Source organism: Coregonus lavaretus (assembly GCF_964263955.1).
Source record: "Coregonus lavaretus genome assembly, chromosome: 3".
NCBI classification, from domain to species: domain Eukaryota; kingdom Metazoa; phylum Chordata; class Actinopteri; order Salmoniformes; family Salmonidae; genus Coregonus; species Coregonus lavaretus.
Window position 1 is genome coordinate 23215242 of NC_139990.1, and position 23473 is coordinate 23238714.

Consider the following 23473-nt stretch of genomic DNA (forward strand, 5'->3'; position numbering starts at 1 on the left):
TAGAAGTATAACATTTTAATGTTTCCAATAAAATATAAAACCACAGCATACAAATAATGTATAAATAACTTTTTAGGATGTAGGTTAGACAGAGTCCAACATGTAGCTGTATCGCCCCCTGGCTGTGGAGTTGTATTAACACGGGTTAGGGTGTAGGAGTTATGGTGAAGGGTTAGGGTGTAGGGGTTAGGGTGTACAGGCATTTTATTGGAAACATTAAAATGTTATACTTCTATTTGGATTTCTTCATGCGTGTGTATGTGTGTGTGTGTCTCTAGCATTTTGGGGGCCCTACGCAAGATTTGGTTGGGGGGCCCCCCAGTAAATTTTCTGCAGTTCTACACATTTTGCAATGGAGCGGAGAGAACATTTAGCAATTTTATAACACATTTCATGCAATTCTACTCATTTTGCCATGGGGCAGAGATACATTATTGCCGTTTTAAAGCTAATTTCCTGCAATGCTACAGATTTTGCAATGATTTACGCCCTTAACCCTAATTGCTGATGTAAGTCGCTCTGGACAAGAGCTAAATGACTAAAATGTAAATGTTAATGATATCTGAGTGAGAGTGACAAACAAAGTCAATGGGGGCCCATACTGTGTCTCAGTGTAATCAAGGTATGAAATTACTGTTATTTTCAAATACAACCTCTTTTTGGGCTTAGTTGTGGTCAATTTGCAGTGTACAAATTGTTATAATTATGTTCCTGCCCCCCCGACCATCCGCTTGTTAGGGTGTACAGGGTCCAACATGTAGCTGTAGTGCCCCCTGGCTGTGGAGTTGTAGTAATAGCAGGAACTCTTTAGGCATGGTGTGCATGAAGTGACTTGGACCAACGTTGTCATAGTAATGATGGGGCAAAGTATTTTGGGAAAGATCCAGACGGAAGGGCCAGAAGCCGTACAGATGAACCTGACAGAGAGAGATAAAGACTTAGAAACATACATACATGCACGCGCGCACACACACACACTTAATCTCTTAAAGTAGTCGATCGCATCCAATAATGACTTCTAATGACCTCTAATGCTTGTGGATTCGCTAATGACTGTATAATCCGATGCGGGATGCACACTGTCGTTGAGGCCAGTGCAGCCATGGACATATGTCTTCTCTGTCACTTTGCCAGGCATCGTTCAGTACTTTTCTCCTCAGCCAACTGCACTCCTTCATGACAGAGGCCGGTCTGCAGCAACAGTTCATGGAGGCAGGGTTTATCCCACACTTCTTTAGTGAAGTCTTCAATTGGTCCTTTAGACGCTTTTTCTGACCACCTGCTGAACGACGGCCCAGTTGTAGCTGTCTGTACAGCTGCTGTGAGGGTGGCTTGTAGAGCTTCTTGGGTATGTGCCACAAGAGCACAATCATCCACGTACTGAAGCTCAAGTACTCGTTCAGATTCAAGCTTTGTGGCAGATGCTACCAGAGTCCCAGTGCGGCTTCAGAAAGAACAGAAGCACGTGGACATGATCTTCAGTGCACGCCAACTGCAGGACAAGTGCAGTGAAACAATACCTATTCATGGGCTTTGTGGACCTCTCCAAAGCCTTCAACACAGTATAACGTGAACTCCTTTGGAAGGTCCTCCTGCAGCATGGCTGCCCCGGGAAATGTGTGAACATCCTGTGTTAGTTCCATGAGAGGATGATGGCCAGGATAACAGTTGGTGGTCAGGAGTCTGAACCCTTTGGAGTAGACACTAGTGTGAGGCAAGGGTGTGTGCTTGCGCCGGTCCTATTCAATGGTTTCCTCCTTTGTGTCCCAACACTCCTGCACAAGGACATGGAAACTTCAGATTGGACGGGAACCTCTTCTGAGGCAACACACACACACACACCTGTTCACAAATCTCCAGAGCAGTGCTGGCCAGCATCATACCAGAAGAGAGCCGTGGGGCTCGTTGCCCGCGGCGACGCCAGAACCTGTCCAGCTCAAGCAGGTAGACTGGGTGAAAGAACACCACTTCCTGTTGGGGGCGGGCCTTACGAAGGGCGTGGTACACCTCGGACAGAACAAAGACTGATTAATGACATTATTACGATCTACCCTCCTCGCCCAACCCTCCTCTCCTCCCCAGGATCAAAATGTTAGTTATCAATTTTGTCGTTCTTAAAAATGCTACCGAGCCCGGGCCGGTTGGGCCGGTGCCGGGTAGCAGGGCCCTAACTAGTCTCATCTCAAAATAGCAGCTCACCTTGAAGCAGGAGGTGGTCCCAAAGCCAAAAGAGAAGGCGTGGAGAAGCAGATGGGCGTGGCCATAGACTGACACGCGTTCCACCAAGGGTCCAGGGTTCCGCTGGAGGTCAGGGTATCTGAGGACAAGCGAGGGGAGGTGTTAGGAGACAGGTGAGAGGCAGAGTTAGGAGACAGATGGGGAGGAGTTAGGAGGCAGGTGAGAGGCGGAGTTAGGAGACAGATGGGGAGGGGTTAGGAGGCAGGTGAGTGGACGAGATAGGAGAGAGATGATTATTAACGATATACAGTGCATTCGGAAAGTATTCAGACCCCTTTACGTTACAGCTTTATTATAAAATTGATTAAATTGTTTTTTTTCCCCACATCAATCTACACACAATACTCCATAACTACAAAGTAAAAACAGTTTTTTTGCAAATTTATTAAAAATTAAAAACGGAAATATCACATTTACATACAGTACCAGTCATCAGTTTGGAAACACCTACTCATTCAAGTTTTTTTTTTTTTTTTTTACTATTTTCTACATTGTAGAATAACAGTGAAGAAATCAAAACTATGAAATAACACATATGGAATCATGTAGTAACCAAAAAAGTTTTAAACAAATCAAAATATATTTTAGATTCTTCAAAGTAGCCACCCTTTGCCTTCATGACAGCTTTGCACACTCTTGGCATTCTCTCAACCAGCTTCACCTGGAATGCTTTTCCAACAGTCTTGAAGGAGTTCCCACATATGCTTAGCACTTGTTGGCTGCTTATCCTTCACTCTGCGGTCCAACTCATCCCAAACCATCTCAATTGGGTTGAGGTCGGGTGATTGTGGAGGCCAGGTCATCTGATGCAGCACTCCATCACTCTCCTTCTTGGTCAAATAGCCCTTACACAGCCTGGAGGTGTGTTGGGTCATTGTCCTGTTGAAAAACAAATGATAGTCCCACTAAGCCCAAACCAGATGGGATGGTGTATCGCTGCAGAATGCTGTGGTAGCCAGGCTGGTTAAGTGTGCCTTGAACTCTAAATAAATCACAGACAGTGTCACCAGCAAAGCACCCCCACACTATAATACCACCTCCTCCACGCTTTACGGTGGGAAATAAACATGTGGAGATCATCCGTTCACACACACCGCGTCTCACAAAGACACAGCGGTTTGAACCAAAAATCTCCAATTTGGATTCCATACCAATGGACACATTTCCACCAGTCTAATGTCCATTGCTCGTGTTTCTTGGCCCAAGCAAGTCTCTTCTTCTTATTGGTGTCCTTTAGTAGTGGTTTCTTTGCAGCAATTCGACAATGAAGGCCTGATTCACACAGTCCCCTCTGAACAGTTGATGTTGAGATGTGTCTGTTACTTGTACTCTGTGAAGCATTTATTTGGGTTGCAATTTCTGAGGCTGGTAACTCTAATGAACTTATCCTCTGCAGCAGAGTTAACTCTGGGTCTTCCATTCCTGTGGCGGTCCTCATGAGAGCCAGTTTCATCATACTGCTGGATTGTTTTTGCAACTGCACTTGAAGAAACTTTCAAAGTTTTTGAAACTTTCCGTATTAATTGACCTTCATGTCTTAAAGTTATGATGGACTGTCGTTTCTCTGTGCTTATTTGAGCTGTTCTTGCCATGATAACAGGGCTATCTTCTGTATACCCCCCACCTTGTCACAACACAACTGATTGGCTCAAACGCATTAAGAAGGAAATCAATTCCACAAATTCACTTTTAAGAAGGCACACCTGTTAATTTAAATGCATTCCAGGTGACTACCTCATGAAGCTGGTTGAGAGAATGCCAAGAGTGTGCAAAGCTGTCATGAAGGCAAAGGGTGGCTATTTGAAGAATCTCAAATGTAAAATATATTTTGATTTGTTTAACACTTTTTTGGTTACTACATGATTCCATAGGTGTTATTTCATAGTTTTGATGTCTTCACTATTATTCTACAATGTAGAAAATAGTCAAAATAAAGAAAAACCCTTGAATGAGTAGGTGTTTTAAAACTTTTGACCAGTAGTTTATATTGTATGCAACAACAAAAAACTATCGGGAACTTACAGTATATTATTTTTATAGTAATACAATTGCTCATAGAAAAATATTTTGTTTAAGTAATAAAGAAATCTCAAGGGGTCAAATTATTGTGACCCCTGTGAGGATCATCCCTTGTGAGGATTATCCCTTGTGAGGATAACAACACTGAGCCTTGGGGATGGTGCTAATTAATTGACCACAAATGTTGATTTTGTGGTGAATTACAGCTGCACTGCGTAACTATGTGTGTACAGATGTTTTGTAGTGACCCCTCTGACAAGAATGCAGATTTTTTTCTAGATTTGATTTCCCAGAACACCCCCCCTTCATGGGTAGTCGGCTGGGAGTGACGTAGTAACAACATCCTCTCTGAACAGTCTAGGCTGCTGCAAATTTTTAACTGATAGTGGATGCGATAACAGTTTACAGACAAGATTGAAAATAAGATTAATCTATTCCATTTTCCAATGTCTTCAGAACAGGTAAAAATATATATACACTGTATATACATCTTTGTTTTTACACTGAAATAAAACGTATTCATGCTGTTTGCCAGAAAGGTAGCAATGTTAGGTACATTGTCTTGTAATAACGTTGTAGCTACTGCTAATTTCTCTGCCTGGTAAAATATTTGATCGATATCCAAGCTAGCTAACGTGGTAGCTACATTAACTATCACACTGGAAAAAAAGCAGTGTAAAACAAGTTTGGCAGTATTGAGCCCTGGGACAAGAAAAGGGTGGTGATCCCTAGGCTGTAGAGCTCAGATGTCTTCACTCCAGAAGGCAGCACAGTAAATAAACGTTCAGCACCATCAAAAGAAAGCCTATAACAACATGGTGAACTGTTCTATCATTTACAGTCCAGCAGTACTACCAGAGACATCTCCAAGTTCACAGACTGCTAAATACCTCCATCCAAAAACTCATGCACCTTACACCATACCACTGCTGCCATTTCACAACTGCACTATTCTATTTATTTATTACCATGTTTACATACTGGCTGTATTGGAGGGGGAGTGGTTTCTCCTCTCTTAGGGAATCAGCAATTAGTAGCGGCAGGTGTGCTCTTCACCTCTGCTAGGCAATTAGCAATTAGTGATGGTATTTCAACCTCCCCTGTTTTCTCAGCGGCAGTCATGTCAGCAGCGGTCTCATAGCCAAATCTAAGATCGTCGCCGAAACAAAGACGGTTCTGCTGAGTTGATCTAAGGAGTTATGCAAGAAAGGCTCCACACCACTCTCACGTTTTTTTTTGTAGGGGGTAGATCAGCTTTAATATTGCAGATAGATTGTAGCTTCCATCAATGTAATTGTCTGCATAATTTCCAATCCCCCATAAAATATTTTTGTTAATATATTTATATACACTACCGGTCAAAAGTTTTAGAACACCGACTCATTCAAGGGTTTTTCTTTATTTTTACTAACCCGTCGTCCAGGTTAGGGTAGGGTTTGGTTAGGGTAGGGTAGGGTTTGGCCGGGGGGCTTTACTTGGCTCATCGCTCTCTAGTGACTCCTTGTAGCGGGCCGGGCGCCTGCAACACCGACTCATTCAAGGGTTTTTCTTTATTTTTACTAACCCGTCGTCCAGGTTAGGGTAGGGTTTGGTTAGGGTAGGGTAGGGTTTGGTTAGGGTAGGGTAGGGTTTGGCCGGGGGGCTTTACTTGGCTCATCGCTCTCTAGTGACTCCTTGTAGTGGGCCGGGCGCCTGCAGGCTGACCTCGATCGTCAGGTGAATGGTGTTTCCTCCGATACATTGATGCAGCTGGCTTCCGGATTAAGCAGGCGGGTGTTAAGAAGCGAGGTTTGGCGGGTCATGTTTTGGAGGACGCATGACTCGAACTTCACCTCCCGAGCCCGTTGGGGAGTTGCAGCGATGAGACAAGATCGAAATTGGGGAGAAAAAGGGGGTAAAATATATTTTTTATATAGATATATGAGGACGAGCAATGTCGGAGACCGGAGTATAAATACACTACATGACCAAAAGTATGTGGACACCTTCTCGTCGAACATCTCATTACAAAATCATGGGCATTAATATGGAGTTGGTCCCCCCTTTGCTGCTATAACAGCCTCCACTCTTCTGGGAAGGCTTTCCACTAGATGTTGGAACATTGCTGCGGTTGACTTGCTTCCATTCAGCCACAAGAGCATTGGTGAGGTCGGGCACTGATGTTGGGCGATTAGGCCTGGCTCGAAGTCGGAGTTCCAATTCATCCCAAAGGTGTTCGATGGAGTTGAGGTCAGGGCTCTGTGTCCAGTCAAGTTCTTCCACACTGATCTCGACAAACCATTTCTGTATGGACCTCACTTTGTGCACGGAGGCATTGTCATGCTGAAACAGGAAAGGGCCTTCCCCAAACTGTTGCCACAAAGTTGGAAGCACAGAATCATCTAGAATGTCATTATATGCTGTAGCGTTAAGATTTCCCTTCACTGGAACTAAGGGGCCTAGCACAAAGCATAAAAAACTGCCCCAGACCATTATTCCTCCTCCACCAAACTTTACAGTTGGCACTATGCATTGGGGCAGGTAGCATTCTCCTGGCATCCGCCACACCCAGATTCATCTGTCGTACTGCCAGATGGTGAAGCGTGTTTCATCACTCCAGAGAACACGTTTCCACTGCTCCAGAGTCCAGTGGCGGCAAGCTTTACATCACTCCAGCCGACGCTTGGCATTGCACATGGTGATCTTAGGCTTGTGTGCGGCTGCATGACGGTGCCATGTTGAAAGACACTGAGCTCTTCAGTAAGGCCATTCTACTGCCACTGTTTGTCTATGGAGATTGCATGGCGGTGTGCTCAATTTTATACACCTGTCAGCAACGGGTGTGGCTGAAATAGCAGAGTCCACTAATTTGAAGGGGTGTCCACATACTTTTGTATATATAGTGTGGTTGAGATTCTTCATTATCTTCTTAGCTTTCCTGTGACACCGGGTGCTGTAGATGTCCTGGATGGCAGGCAGTGTGCCCCCGGTGATGCGTTGGGCAGACCTCACCACCCTCTGGAGAGCCCTACAGTTGTGGACGGTGCAGTTGCCGTACTAGGTGGTGATACAGCCTGACTGGATGCTCTGAATGGTTCATCTGTAAAAGTTTGTGAGGGTCTTAGGGGCCAAGCCGAATTTCTTCAGCCTCCTGAGGTTGAAGAGGCGCTGGTGCGCCTTCTTCACCACACTGTCTGTGTGGTGGACCATTTCAGAATGTCAGTGATGTGTACGCTGAGGAACTTAAAGCTTTTCAACTTCTACTATTATTGCAAACAGGATGCATGTTTTGGAATTTTTTTTATTCTGTACAGGATTCTTTCTTTTCACTCTGTAATTTAGGTTAGTATTGTGAAGTACCTACAATGTTGTTGCTCCATCCTCACTCTTCTCCTATCACAGCCATTAAACTCTGTAACTGTTTTAAAGTCACCATTGAACTCATGAGCGGTTTCCTTCCTCTCTGGCAAGTTAGGAAGGGGGCCTCCCGAGTGGCCCATCGGCACCTAGTGTGTAGGTGCCACTACAGCCTCGGGATCGATCCCAGGTTGTGTCACAGCCGGCCGTGACCGGCTCACAATTGGCCCAGCGTTGTCCGGGTTAGGGGAGGGTTTGGCTGGGGGGATTTCCTTGTCTTATCGTGCTCTAGTAAGTCCTTGTGGTGGTACGGGCACCTGCAAGCTGACTTACGGTTGTCAGTTGGATGGTGTTTCCTCCGACACATTGGTGCGGCTCGCTTCCGTGTTAAGTGAGCAGTGTGTTTCGGAGAACGCATGACTCTCGACCTTCGCCTCTCCCGAGTCCGTTGGGGAGTTGCAGCGATGAGACAAGATTATAACTACCAATTGGGGAACAAAAGAGTTAGGAAGGACGCCTGTATCTTTGTAGTGACTGGGTATATTGATACACCATCCAAAGTGTAATTAATGACTTCACCATGCTCAAAGGGAGCAATAGGTGCCAGTCTTTGCGAGGCATTGGAAAACGTCCCTGGTCTTTGTGGTTGAATCTGTGTTTGAAATTCACTGCTCGACTGAGGGACCTTACAGATAATTTTATGTGTGGGGTTTAGAGATGAGGTTGTCATAAAAAAAATCACGTTAAACACTGTTATTGCACACAGAGTCCATGGAACTTATGTAACTTATTAAGCACATTTTTACTCCTGAACTTATTTAGGCTTGCCATAACAAAGGGGTTGAATACTTATTGACTCAAGACATTTCAGCTTTCTTTTTTTTATTAATTTGTACACATTTCGAAAAACATAATTCCACTTTCACATTATGGGGTATAGTGTGTAGGCCAGTGACATAAAATCTCAATTTAATCCATTTTAAATTCATGCTGTAACAACAAAATGTGGAAAAAGACTCCTTTAGCTGGAAGATAGAATAATACTTGGTGAGTATTTCCATGATCCACACTTCTTTGACAATATATATAATAAATGATCAACTATGCAAGCAATTCAAGACTCTATTATTATGGTGGGAGATTATAATACCGTTTTAAATAGCTCAATGGACCGTAAAGGAAATCACACTACAAACAATCACCCTCATGCTCTTAAGGAAATTGTGAATGTCATGGATACATTAGAACTAGTAGATATATGGAGGCTTAAATATCCTGATCTAGTGAGATATACATGGCGGAGACTCAATCAAGCTAGTCGTCTTGACTTCTTTCCTATGTCATTCTCGTTGGCACCAAAAGTTTAAAAAGTGTTGATAGGGTACAGAATGCGGTCGGACCATCATATAATCGGCATATACATTACTCTTACTGAATATCCACGTGGGCGAGGATATTGGAAAATTAATCAAAGCCTATTGGATGATAACTTGTTTTTAACTAGGACAGAGGAATTTATAACTGATTTCTTCCGACATAACATAGGTACAGCAAATCCCCTTATTGTATGGGACACCTTTAAATGTGCCTTTAGAGGCCATGCAATTCAGTACTCATCTAGAAAACAAAAGCAATTTAGGTCAAAAGAGTCCACACTAACAAAGGAAATAGAAGGTCTAACAGAACAGATAGATAGCAATAAAAACTGTAACATAGAGGCTCAGAATACATTAGAGGAAAAACTAAAAGAAATGGATGAACTTATTCAAGAAAGATCAAGTGTAATATATTATAAAAATAAAGCAAACTGGATGGAATATGGGGAAAAATGCACCAAATTATTTTTTCATCTTCAACATAGGAATGCTGCCAAAAAGAATTTACTGAAACTGGTTACAAATGACGGAGTCACCCATGATTCACCAAATGATATTTTGAAGGAGTAAACAAAGTACTTTAAGCATATGTTTTCGTTTCAGTCGCCTCCATCTCCTCTAACTGAAGCAAATTGAAGATATTATTTTTCTATTGATAATGTAAAATTAACAGCCATACAGAAAGACTCATGTGAAAGTGAAATTACAGAGAAGGAACTTCTGGATGCAATTAAAGACTTTAAGTCCGGGAAAACTCCAGGGTTGGATGGCATACCAGTCGAGGTATACCAAACCTTTTTTTATATACTCAGAGGACCGTTATTAGCATGTTTTAACCACTCCTATGTAAATGGTAGATTATCAGACACTCAAGAAGAGGGTGTGATTTAATTATTACTGAAACAGGATACAAGTGAAAAATATAAAGATCCAGTCCATTAAAAAAACTGGAGGCCCCCTACACTTCAGTGTTGTAATGCAAAAATTCTAGCAAAATGTATAGCGCATAGAATTAAAAAGGTATTGTCGGACATTATTCATTCTAATCAGACAGGTTTTCTACATGGGCAATACCTTGAAGATAATATAAGGCAAGTACTGGAAACAATAGAACACTATGAAAAATCTAGGAAACCAGGCCTGCTATTCATAGCAGACTTCGAAAAGGCATTTGATAAAGTACGACTGGGGTTTATATATAAATGCCTGGAGCATTTCAATTTTGGAGAATCTCTTACAAATTGGGTTAAAATCATGTATAGTAACCCTAGGTGTAAAATAGTAAATAATGGCTATTTTCCGAAGGTTTTAAACTGTCAAGAGGAGTGAAACAAGGTTGTCCACTATCGGCATATCTATTTATTATGGCCATCGAGATGTTAGCTATTAAAATCAGATCCAATAATAATATCAAGGGATTAGAAATCCAGGGCTTAAAAACATAGGTGTCATTGTACGCTGATGGTTCATGTTTTCTTTTAAATCCACAACTTGAATCCCTCCACAACCTCATAGAGGATCTAGATAAATTTTCTAACCTCTCTGGATTACAACCAAATTATGATAAATGTACTATATTACGTATTGGATCACTAAAAAATACAATTTTTACATTACCATGTAGTTTACCAATTAAATTGTCTGATGGTGATGTGGATATACTCAGAATACATATCCCAAATGAAATAAATGATCTCACTCCAATACATTTTAATAGAAAGATCTTGCTACATGTCAATTTGTGGAAAAATCACCCTGATTAACTCTTTAGTATTATCCCAGTTTATCTATTTGCTTATGGTCTTGCCTACAGTTTTTTTTTTATTATATGAGAAAAAAATATTCAATTGTATTTGGAACGGCAAGCCAGACAAAATTAAACGGGCCTATTTATATAATGAATATGAATTCGGAGGACAGAAATTATTAAATATTAAAGCATTAGACCTATCACTAAAAGCTTCAGTCATACAAAAGTTATACTTAAATCCGAACTGGTTCTATAGCAAATTAGTAAGATTGTCTCACCCAATGTTCAAGAATGGCCTTTTTCCCTTTATTCAGATTACAACCTCTCACTTTCCGTTATTTGAAAAATAAATAATCTCCCAAATATCACTATTTCTAAAACAAGCCATAGAAAGTTGGTTGCAATTTCAATTTAATCCTCCAGAAACAACAGAACAAATATTGCAACAAATTTTGTGGTTAAACTCAAATATACTAATTGATAAAAAACAATTTTTTTGGACAAAATGTTTAAAAAAGGTATAATCTTCGTAAATGATATTATCGGTAGGACTGGTGGAGTTATGTACCACATGCAGCTAACAAAAACATATGGAAATGTCTGCTCTACCCAAAATTACAACCAAATAATTGCAGCATTACCACAAAAAAATGGAAGAGGAAAGTGGAAGGGGGAAAAAGTAAGGAACTTGTCTGTTGGCCTTGCATTAAAGAACATAATTGGTTAAAGAAAATTGTTATAAATAAAAAAGTATAGCAGTTTCAATTAAGGACCAAAGGATTGACAGCCGTCCCATATAGATTGCAAAATAGTTGGGAAGAGATTTTTGACGTACCGATTCCATGGCATAGTGTTTATGAACTGATACGCAAAACGACGCCGGATTCAAAACTTAGAATTGTTCTATTTAAATTATTATATAAAATTCTTGCTACCAATAGAATGTTATTTATATGGGGGATACAATCTTCCCAGCTCTGCAGATTTTGCTGCGAAGAGACAGAATCATTAGATCATTTGTTTTGGTACTGTCCATTTGTAGCTTGTTTTTGGACAAAGGTCCAGGAATGGCTAAAGGATTGCAATATTTACCTGGAGCTAACCCTGCAGTTAGCACTACTGGGTGATCTGAAAAGTCATAGTCAATCGATCAATAATATAATAATACTTAAGCAAAAATGTTTATTTTCAATTTACAATCTGTAGAAACAATGAGAATTGAAAGGTTCAGAACTTTTGTAAAACATCATAGTACAGTTGAAAAATATATGGCAAATAGAAATCCAATATGAATGGTGTTAAGAGATAGATGGGTGGTGTTGAATGGAGCTGAAGGATGGGACTAATAACAACAACTAATAACAGCAAGATAACTCATGTAGGGTATACTGTGTTCATAATAAGTATATAAGTTATAGGTTGAGAGCTTTTGTGAAAGAGCACAGTTAGAAAAATATGGCATATAGAAGCAAACCAGATGGACATTATGAAAATGAACGGAGGAAGTTCAGGAGTAAAAACAAACAAAATATAATTAATGTAAAATTTGACAGTGTCCATCAAATGTATATACAGTGATCCCTCGCCACTTCGCGGTTCACTTATCGCGGATTCGCTATTTCGCGGATTTTCATAATGCATTTTTTTTTTTTTGGTGCATTGTGCTCTGCATTCTGATTCGCTAAAAACTCACTCCCGCTTCTTGTATCAAAACATGCTACGAATTGTGCTATCATTTTGTCGTCTCGTGCAGTTATGTGTACGTACATAAAACAGCTTGGCAAATTTACATTAAGTTGGCCAAATTATCTTGTAATTTCGAACATCTCCTAAACCCATAATGTCGACGAAACGGCCTGGACCGACAAAAGCACCTGCGGATGGGCCCAAACGGCGGAAGATGCTACCTATCTCAGATAAAGTTAAACTTCTGGACATGCTAAGGGAAGGTAAAAGCTATGCAGCCGTTGCTCGCCATTACGGAATCAATGAATCTTCCGTTCGTTACATAAAGAAGGAGGAAAAAAGAGAACACTGCAGAGCGCAGTCAGGATGCAGCGGCCCAGTCTGAAGAGCAGTGAAATGGCCTACACGTGAGTCACTGTATTTGTATACATGTAATAGTTGCTAATTGTAAAAAAAAAAAGTTTTCTATTTCGCGGATTTCACTTATCGCGGGTCATTTTCGGAACGTAACCCCCGCGATAAACGAGGGATTACTGTAGTATGTATAAGCTGGAAGTAGAGGCCTAAGCATTGTTGTTCATAAGTTTACTCCAATTAGGGAAGGGGTGGAGGGGTTGGAAAGTAATGAAGGGAAATATCATTTAAAAAAGGATATGTATGTGTGTATATATGTGTGTGTATGTACAGTTGAAGTCATACAGTTGAAGTCGGAAGTTTACATACACCTGAGCCAAATAGATTTAAACTCAGTTTTTCACAATTCCTGACATTTAATCCTAGCAATTGCAGGCCTCCTTGCTCGCACACGCTTTTTCAGTTCTGCCTACAAAAATCTTTAAGGATTGAGGTCAGGGCTTTGTGACGGCCACTCCAATACCTTGACTTTGTTGTCCTTAAGCCATTTTGCCACAACTATGGAAGTATGCTTGGGGTCATTGTCCATTTGGAAGACCCATTTGCGACCAAGCTTTAACTTCCTGACTGATGTCTTGAGATGTTGCTTCAATATATCCACCAAATTCTCCTTCCTCGTGATGCCATCTATTTTGTGAAGTGCACCAGTCCCTCCTGCAGCAAAGCATCCCCACAGCATGATGCTGCCACCCCCGTGCTTCAAGGTTGGGATGGTGTTCTTCGGCTTGCAAGCGACCCCCTTTTTCCTCCAAACATAACGATGGTCATTATGGCCAAACAGTTATATTTTTGTTTCATCAGACCAGAGGACATTTCTCCAAAAAGTACGATGTGCAGTTGCAAACCGTAGTCTGGCTTTTTTATGGTGGTTTTGGAGCAGTGGCTTCCTCCTTCCTGAGCTGCCTTTCAGGTTATGTCGATATAGGACTCGTTTTACTGTGGATATAGATACTTTTGTACCTGTTTCCTCCAGCATCTTCACAAGGTCCTTTGCTGTTGTTCTGGGATTGATTTGCACTTTTCGCACAAAAGTACGTTCATCTCTAGGAGACAGAACGCGTCTCCTTACTGAGTGGTATGACGGCTGCGTGGTCCCATAGTGTTTATACTTGCATACTATTGTTTGTACAGATGAACGTGGTACCTTCAGGCGTTTGGAAATTGCTCCCACCAGACTTGTGGAGGTCTACAATTGTTTTTCTGAGGTCTTGGCTGATTTCTTTTGATTTTCCCATGATGTCAAGCAAAGAGGCACTGAGTTTGAAGGTAGGCCTTGAAATACACCCACAAGTACACCTCCAATTGACTCAAATGATGTCAATTAGCCTATCAGAAGCTTCTAAAGCCATGACATCATTTTCTGGAATTTTACAAGCTGTTTAAAGGCACAGTCAACTTAGTGTATGTAAACTTCTGACTCACTGTAATTGTGCTACAGTGAATTATAAGTGAAATAATCTGTCTGTAAACAATTGTTGAAAAAATTACTTGTGTCATGAACAAAGTAGATGTCCTAACCGACTTGCCAAAACTATAGTTTGTTAACAAGAAAATTGTGGAGTGGTTGAAAAACGAGTTTTAATGACTCCAACCTAAGTGTATGTAAACTTCCGACTTCAACTGTATATATATATATATATATATATACAGTGGGAAGAACAAGTATTTGATACACTGCCGATTTTGCAGGTTTTCCTACTTACAAAGCATGTAGAGGTCTGTAATTTTTATCATAGATACACTGTGAGAGACGGAATCTAAAACAAAAAAACAGAAAATCACATTGTATGATTTTTAAGTAATTAATTTGCATTTTATTGCATGACATAAGTATTTGATACATCAGAAAAGCAGAACTTAATATTTGGTACAGAAACCTTTGTTTGCAATTACAGAGATCATACGTTTCCTGTAGGTCTTGACCAGGTTTGCACACACTGCAGTAGGGATTTTGGCCCACTCCTCCATACAGACCTTCTCCAGATCCTTCAGGTTTCGGGACTGTCGCTGGGCAATACAGACTTTCAGCTCCCTCCAAAGATTTTCTATTGGGTTCAGGTCTGGAGACTGGCTAGGCCACTCCAGGACCTTGAGATGCTTCTTACGGAGCCACTCCTTAGTTGCCCTGGCTGTGTGTTTCGGGTCGTTGTCATGCTGGAAGACCCAGCCACGACCCATCTTCAATGCTCTTACTGAGGGAAGGAGGTTGTTGGCCAAGATCTCGCGATACATGGCCCCATCTATCCTCCCCTCAATACGGTGCAGTTGTCCTGTCCCCTTTGCAGAAAAGCATCCCCAAAGAATGATGTTTCCACCTCCATGCTTCACGGTTGGGATGGTGTTCTTGGGGTTGTACTCATCCTTCTTCTTCCTCCAAACACGGCGAGTGGAGTTTAGACCAAAAAGCTCTATTTTTGTCTCATCAGACCACATGACCTTCTCCCATTCCTCCTCTGGATCATCCAGATGGTCATTGGAAAACTTCAGACGGGCCTGGACATGCGCTGGCTTGAGCAGGGGGACCTTGCGTGCGCTGCAGGATTTTAATCCATGACGGCGTAATGTGTTACTAATGGTTTTCTTTGAGACTGTGGTCCCAGCTCTCTTCAGGTCATTGACCAGGTCCTGCCGTGTAGTTCTGGGCTGATCCCTCAACTTCCTCATGATCATTGATGCCCCACGAGGTGAGATCTTGCATGGAGCCCCAGACCGAGAGAGATTGACCGTCATCTTGAACTTCTTCGATTTTCTAATAATTGCGCCAACAGTTGTTGCCTTCTCACCAAGCTTCTTGCCTATTGTCCTGTAGCCCATCCCAGCCTTGTGCAGGTCTACAATATTATCGCTGATGTCCTTACACAGCTCTCTGGTCTTGGCCATTGTGGAGAGGTTGGAGTCTGTTTGATTGAGTGTGTGGACAGGTGTCTTTTATACAGGTAACGAGTTCAAACAGGTGCAGTTAATACAGGTAATGAGTGGAGAACAGGAGGGCTTCTTAAAGAAAAACGAACAGGTCTGTGAGAGCCGGAATTCTTACTGGTTGGTAGGTGATCAAATACTTATGTCATGCAATAAAATGCAAATTAATTACTTAAAAATCATACAATGTGATTTTCTGGATTTTTGTTTTAGATTCCGTGTCTCACAGTTGAAGTGTACCTATGATAAAAATTACAGACCTCTACATGCTTTGCCAAGTAGGAAAACCTGCAAAATCGGCAGTGTATCAAATACTTGTTCTCCCCACTGTATATATATATATATATATATATACAGTGGGGAAAAAAAGTATTTAGTCAGCCACCAATTGTGCAAGTTCTCCCACTTAAAAAGATGAGAGATGACTGTAATTTTCATCATAGGTACACGTCAACTATGACAGACAAATTGAGAAAGAAAAATCCAGAAAATCACATTGTAGGATTTTTAATGAATTTATTTGCAAATTATGGTGGAAAATAAGTATATGGTCACCTACAAACAAGCAAGATTTCTGGCTCTCACAGACCTGTAACTTCTTCTTTAAGAGGCTCCTCTGTCCTCCCCTCGTTTCCTGTATTAATGGCACCTGTTTGAACTTGTTATCAGTATACAAGACACCTGTCCACAACCTCAAACAGTCACACTCCAAACTCCACTATGCCCAAGACCAAAGAGCTGTCAAAGGACACCAGAAACAAAATTGTAGACCTGCACCAGGCTGGGAAGACTGAATCTGCAATAGGTAAGCAGCTTGGTTTTAAGAAATCAACTGTGGGAGCAATTATTAGGAAATGGAAGACATACAACACCACTGATAATCTCCCTCGATCTGGGGCTCCACGCAAGATCTCACCCCGTGGGGTCAAAATGATCACAAGAACAGTGAGCAAAAATCCCAGAACCACACGGGGGGACCTAGTGAAGGACCTGCAGAGAGCTGGGACCAAAGTAACAAAGCCTACCATCAGTAACACACTACGCCGCCAGGGACTCAAATCCTGCTGTGTCCCCCTTCTTAAGCCAGTACATGTCCAGGCCCGTCTGAAGTTTGCTAGAGTGCATTTGGATGATCCAGAAGAGGATTGGGAGAATGTCATATGGTCAGATGAAACCAAAATATAACTTTTTGGTAAAAACTCAACTCGTCGTGTTTGGAGTACAAAGAATGTTAAGTTGCATCCAAAGAACACCATATCTACTGTGAAGCATGGGGGTGGAAACATCATGCTTTGGGGCTGTTTTTCTGCAAAGGGACCAGGACGACTGATCCGTGTAAAGGAAAGAATGAATGGGGCCATGTATCTTGAGATTTTGAGTGAAAACCTCCTTCCATCAGCAAGGGCATTGAAGATGAAACGTGGCTGGGTCTTTCAGCATGACAATGATCCCAAACACACCGCCCGGGCAACGAAGGAGTGGCTTCGTAAGAAGCATTTCAAGGTCCTGGAGTGGCCTAGCCAGTCTCCAGATCTCAACCCCATAGAAAATCTTTGGAGGGAGTTGAAAATCCGTGTTGCCCAGCGACAGCCCCAAAACATCACTGCTCTAGAGGAGATCTGCATGGAGGAATGGGCCAAAATACCACCAACAGTGTGTGAAAACCTTGTGAAGATTTACAGAAAACGTTTGACCTGTGTCATTGCCAACAAAGGGTATATAACAAAGTATTGAGAAACCTTTTTGTTATTGACCAAATACTTATTTTCCACCATAATTTGCAAATAAATTCATAAAAAATCCTACAATGTGATTTTCTGGAATTTATTTTCTCATTTTGTCTGTCATAGGTGACGTGTACCTATGATGAAAATGACAGGCCTCTCTCATCTTTTTAAGTGGTAGAACTTGCACAATTGGTGGCTGACTAAATACTTTTTTTCCCCACTGTATATATATACAGTGGGGAAAAAAGTATTTAGTCAGCCACCAATTGTGCAAGTTCTCCCACTTAAAAAGATGAGAGAGGCCTGTAATTTTCATCATAGGTACACGTCAACTTTGACAGACAAAATGAGAAAATAAAATCCAGAAAATCACATTGTAGGATTTTTAATGAATTTATTTGCAAATTATGGTGGAAAATAAGTATTTGGTCAATAATAAAAGTTTCTCAATACTTTGTTATATACCCTTTGTTGGCAATGACACAGGTCAAACGTTTTCTGTAAGTCTTCACAAGGTTTTCACACACTGTTGCTGGTATTTTCGCCCATTCCTCCATGCAGATCTCTTCTAGAGCAGTGATGTTTTGGGGCTGTCGCTGGGCAACACAGACTTTCAACTCCCTCCAAAGATTTTCTATGAGGTTGAGATCTGGAGACTGGCTAGGCCACTCCAGGACCTTGAAATGCTTCTTACAAAGCCACTCCTTCGTGGCCCGGGCGGTGTGTTTGGGATCATTGTCATGATGAAAGACCCAGCCACGTTTCATCTTCAATGCCCTTGCTGATGGAAGGAGGTTTTCACTCAAAATCTCACGATACATGGCCCCATTCATTCTTTCCTTTACACGGATCAGTCGTCCTGGTCCCTTTGCAGAAAAACAGCCCCAAAGCATGATGTTTCCACCCCCATGCTTCACAGTAGGTATGGTGTTCTTTGGATGCAACTCAGCATTCTTTGTCCTCCAAACACGACGAGTTGAGTTTTTACCAAAAAGTTATATTTTGGTTTCATCTGACCATATGACATTCTCCCAATCCTCTTCTGGATCATCCAAATGCACTCTAGCAAACTTCAGACGGGCCTGGACATGTACTGGCTTAAGCAGGGGGACACGTCTGGCACTGCAGGATTTGAGTCCCTGGCGGCGTAGTGTGTTACTGGTGTTAGGCTTTGTTACTTTGGTCCCAGCTCTCTGCAGGTCATTCACTAGGTCCCCCCGTGTGGTTCTGGGATTTTTGCTCACCGTTCTTGTGATCATTTTGACCCCACGGGGTGAGATCTTGCGTGGAGCCCCAGATCGAGGGAGATTATCAATGGTCTTGTATGTCTTCCATTTCCTAATAATTGCTCCCACAGTTGATTTCTTCAAACCAAGCTGCTTACCTATTGCAGATTCAGTCTTCCCAGCCTGGTGCAGGTCTACAATTTTGTTTCTGGTGTCCTTTGACAGCTCTTTGGTCTTGGCCATAGTGGAGTTTGGAGTGTGACTGTTTGAGGTTGTGGACAGGTGTCTTTTATACTGATAACAAGTTCAAACAGGTGCCATTAATACAGGTAACGAGTGGAGGACTGAGGAGCCTCTTAAAGAAGAAGTTACAGGTCTGTGAGAGCCAGAAATCTTGCTTGTTTGTAGGTGACCAAATACTTATTTTCTACCATAATTTGCAAATAAATTCATAAAAAATCCTACAATGTGATTTTCTGGATTTTTCTTTCTCAATTTGTCTGTCATAGTTGACGTGTACCTGTGATGAAAATTACAGGCCTCTCTCATCTTTTTAAGTGGGAGAACTTGCACAATTGGTGGCTGACTAAATACTTTTTTCCCCCACTGTATATATATATATAAATATATATATATATATATTTGCGAGAAAAAAAAAACATATGGGGGATTGGAAGTGATGCAGACAATTACATTGATGGAAGTTACAATCTATCTGCAATATTAAAGCTGATCTATACCCTGGCCTCAGGACCAGTGGAAGCAAAATAGCCCCATAACATCAAAGATCCACCATCATATTTTACTGTAGGTATGAACTACTTTTCTGCATATGCTTCTATTTTTCAACACCAAGCTCTATTTTTATGTCATCTGACCATAGCACCGCCTGGAGTTTGATAAACGGCATTGGCTCTAGGATTGGAACAGGTGCTTCGGTCAGATGACATGAAAATAGAGCTCTTTAACTGTATCTGATCATGTGTATTGATAGAGTATATACTGTACCCTTTAATGATCTGGGAAGGGTTGGCTGTTATGAGGTCTGTCTTCACTCCCACGTCACGACTCTTGTTGATAGGAGCCAGGTTAAACCTAACAACAACAACAACAATAACAATCACACAACATTACAAACAACTAAGATCACACAACATTCACACAAGATTAGAAACAACAATCTAGACAACAACATTCACAGAATATTAAATCGACATTCACACAACATTACATCAACATTCACACAACTTTACATCAATATTCACGCAACATTCACATGACAACTGAATACCCCTACCTACATGTACATATTCCCTCAACTAACCTGTACCCTCGCACATTGACTCGGTACCGGTACCCCCTGTATATAGCCTCATTATTGTTATTTTACTGTGTTACTTTTTTTTCCATTTTTTATTATATATTTTTAGCAAATATTTTGTTACTTACTTAAATAAAATAAAACTCTGCATTGTTGGTTAAGGGCTTGTAAGTAAGCATTTCACGGTAAGGTCCTACACCTGTTGTATTCGGCGCATGTGACAAATTACATTTGATTTCATTTGATTTGAATAAGAGCGCCATATACAAACTAGTGATGGATTCAGAAAGAGGTGCCGGTTTCGATAGGATAAAACAACATTCTAACAACATATTTTTTACCTTTATTTAACTAGGCAAGTCAGTTAAGAACAAATTCTTATTTTCAATGACGGCCTACACCGGCCAAACCCGGACGAAGCTGGGCCAATTGTGCGCCGCCCTATGGAACTCCCAATCACGGGCGGTTGTGATACAGCCTGGAATCTAACCAGGGGGTCTGTAGTGACGCCTCAAGCACTGAGATGCGCCACTCGGGAGCACATACACAGAATGTCTACACAATGTTCAAACAACATTATAAACAACAACATTCATACATCACGTCAACGTTAAACACTACACAACAGCACTACATTGCTATAGATTACTACCTATAACAAATTGATTGATTGATTGCTTGCTTGATTGATAGATGTTGTTGCTGATACCTGATGACATAATCAGCATTGTCAATTTCCGCTCCACAGCTGCTGTTCTGCAGGATTCCTCCACTTCCCACCACGGCACAACGACTCAATGAACCTTTACTCCAGGGCACGGTCTAAAGACACACACACACGTTTTGTTCTTCTATCCTCATGGGGACATAAAATTGATTTCTGTTAGAAATCCTATTTTCCCTGACCACTAACCCTAACCCTTACTATAACCATAACCCTATTCTTAACCCCTAACCCAAACCCTAAACCTAACTCATAACCACCAACCCCTTACCCTAACCCTAAGTCTAACCCTAAACCTAACCCCTAAGCTTAAAATAGCCTTTGTCCTGATGGGGACGTGGGAAATGTCCCCACGGGCAACAATTTTCCTGGTTTGACTATTCTTGTAGGGACTTTTGGGGATTTTAGCTCCCCACAAGGATAGAATAACTAACCCACACAAACCTGAGGCAGCATCTCCCATAGTGCTTGGTCCACCTTTCTCTTCCTCCACCTCTCTCCATCATAAGTCAGAATCTGGTTCTGATTGGTGTTCTGTCTGGTCATGATCAGCCTGTCAGAAGCATTACAGCATGACCACAACTCTGTCCTGGGGGGGAAGGACAGGAAGTTTGTTGGAGACGATCGCAAGACTGAGCAAGGTGTGTGTGTGTGTGTATATCAGTGGAGGCTGGTGGGAGGAGCTATAGGAGGACGGGCTCATTGTAATGGCTGAAATGGAATATTTGGAATGGGTTCAAATGTGGTTTCCATGTATTTGATACAGTTCCATTAATTACACTACAGCCATTACAATGAGCCCGTCCTCCTATAGCTCCTCCCACCAGCCTCCACTGGTGTGTATCTCACCTGTGTAGTTCTCTGTGTGTGAGGTTGAGTGTCCAAGGACAGTCCATCAGCTCTCTCACCTCCTGAGAGAACAGGGCAATGTCTACTCTGACACACACATACAGACACACACACACACACACCAGCCAGGTCACTCCAGATCCAATGCAATATTCAACGTTCGTCCAGGTCCCCACGACGTCGGGAGATGCCTTCAATACTGGCCACTAGGGGCAACGGTGAGCATTATTACTATCAAGTAGTCTTGCGTCGTTGGCTCCAAGAATCGTGGGTTCATTCCCAGTGCTAGGCATTCGTTTGTATTTAATTTGTTATTTTTTTTTACCCTATCCCAAACCTTAACCCTTACCTTAACTATTCAGAATTAATACCTAAACATAACCTTCAAGTTGTTTCTGTTTGAACCCTCTCCCAAACCTTAACCCTTACCTTAACTATTCGGAATTAATACCTAAACATAACCTTCGAATTGTTTCTGTTTTAACCCTCTCCCAAACCTTAACCCTTACCATAACTATTTGGAATTAATACCTAAACATAACCTTCGAGTTGTTTCTGTTTTAACCCTCTCCCAAACCTTAACCCTTAAAACCCTTTCCTGCAGTTAAATGACCAAATCGCCCTCTACTGGCCTCGTCGGTGAAATGTTATTAATATTTTTCATAATTTCATAATTAATCAACATTATTTATTTTAAACAGCCGAAAATCCGGTGCTTCTATGTGAAATGGTTTTGTTATATTTCAGTCTTCTGTGATGTATATAAAGTGTAATATTGGGATGTAAACTCAAAATTGAATACATTTCAACTCTATATTTGGGCCCATACCATGTGTGTGAGGTGTATACTTTTGTTTCAAAGTAGATTTGTTTAAGACGACCAAGAAACACTCTGTGACCCTGATTTAGCCCACCCTAGTAAAAGGTTACTTAACCAATCGGAATTCATTCCTAAACTTAACCGTCAAATTATGACGTTTAGACAAATGTGGACAAACGTAGAATACTGAATTCAGACCATGTCAAACCGTGAAATCTTGTTGCACACACACACTCATAATGTAAATAAACATATAGATGGAGAACTTGTTGGATCAGGATGGATTGTCTGGTTGATCTGATCAGACTTTCAGACTTTCCAGTAAAGAATATCTTACATAGAATCTTTCTCTCTCGGACCCCAGGAAGATTAGCTTGCATCATGGTGTCAGCTAATGGGGATCCCAAAAAAAAATCTAATTCAAAACTCCACCTACTTTTTCATAGTAGTCATGGTCACCAGTTTCTCTCGCAGTCTCCTGCACTGCAACATCTTCTGGACAGAGTCCAGGAACCCATCTCTGCAACACACAAACACACGCATGCACACAAAAACACACACATTTATCATTTAGCCTAATCAGAGAAGTGACCTATCATAGAAAGGCTTTATGACTAGATAAGGTTGTAAACTAGTCTATAAGGTTTAGTATGAAAAGACAATTATGCAGTACTCGGAAATCCGGCTCCGGTTAGAGATTGAGGTGGACAAGACTCCAATGAACATTCAACCATTTATTTTAACTGCAAAAACCAGAACAGCACAGATGGCAAAACACAGATGAGAACATAGAATGTATGGTTATGTTTTTTCATCAAGAACACATACTGGAAGAGTCCTCTGACGGTGGCCAAACCAAATAATGGTAGACAGCCCTCAGCCCTAAGCCCTCAGCCTTTGAATTACGTTTTACATCGTCACATCCGAGTGTACCTTAAATGTCCCTTGCCCAAGAGAGGGAGAGGGATGATCAGAGAGGCAACGTCCTTGGTGGAAATCTTGAAGTTGAGCTTAAAAACAACCAACCTAAAGCTATTAATGTACCTAGAAAGCTAACATAGCTAGCTA

At 41.4% G+C, this 23473-nt stretch overlaps 1 protein-coding gene across 1 annotated transcript in view; it reads right to left on the minus strand.

The window, feature by feature from the left end:
* Positions 1 to 734: 734 nt before the first annotated feature.
* LOC311115506 (alpha-2,8-sialyltransferase 8F-like) overlaps positions 735 to 23473 on the minus strand; it is a gene marked incomplete at both ends in the record, with an annotated part of 34381 nt that continues 11642 nt past the window's right edge. Inside the window, 8 exons of the mRNA XM_084157315.1 lie at positions 735 to 917; positions 1843 to 2007; positions 2200 to 2317; positions 19700 to 19786; positions 20722 to 20834; positions 21181 to 21325; positions 21586 to 21672; positions 22842 to 22925. Coding sequence (XP_084013441.1) covers positions 735 to 917; positions 1843 to 2007; positions 2200 to 2317; positions 19700 to 19786; positions 20722 to 20834; positions 21181 to 21325; positions 21586 to 21672; positions 22842 to 22925 — 982 coding nt within the window. The remainder of the gene's footprint in view (positions 918 to 1842; positions 2008 to 2199; positions 2318 to 19699; positions 19787 to 20721; positions 20835 to 21180; positions 21326 to 21585; positions 21673 to 22841; positions 22926 to 23473) is intronic.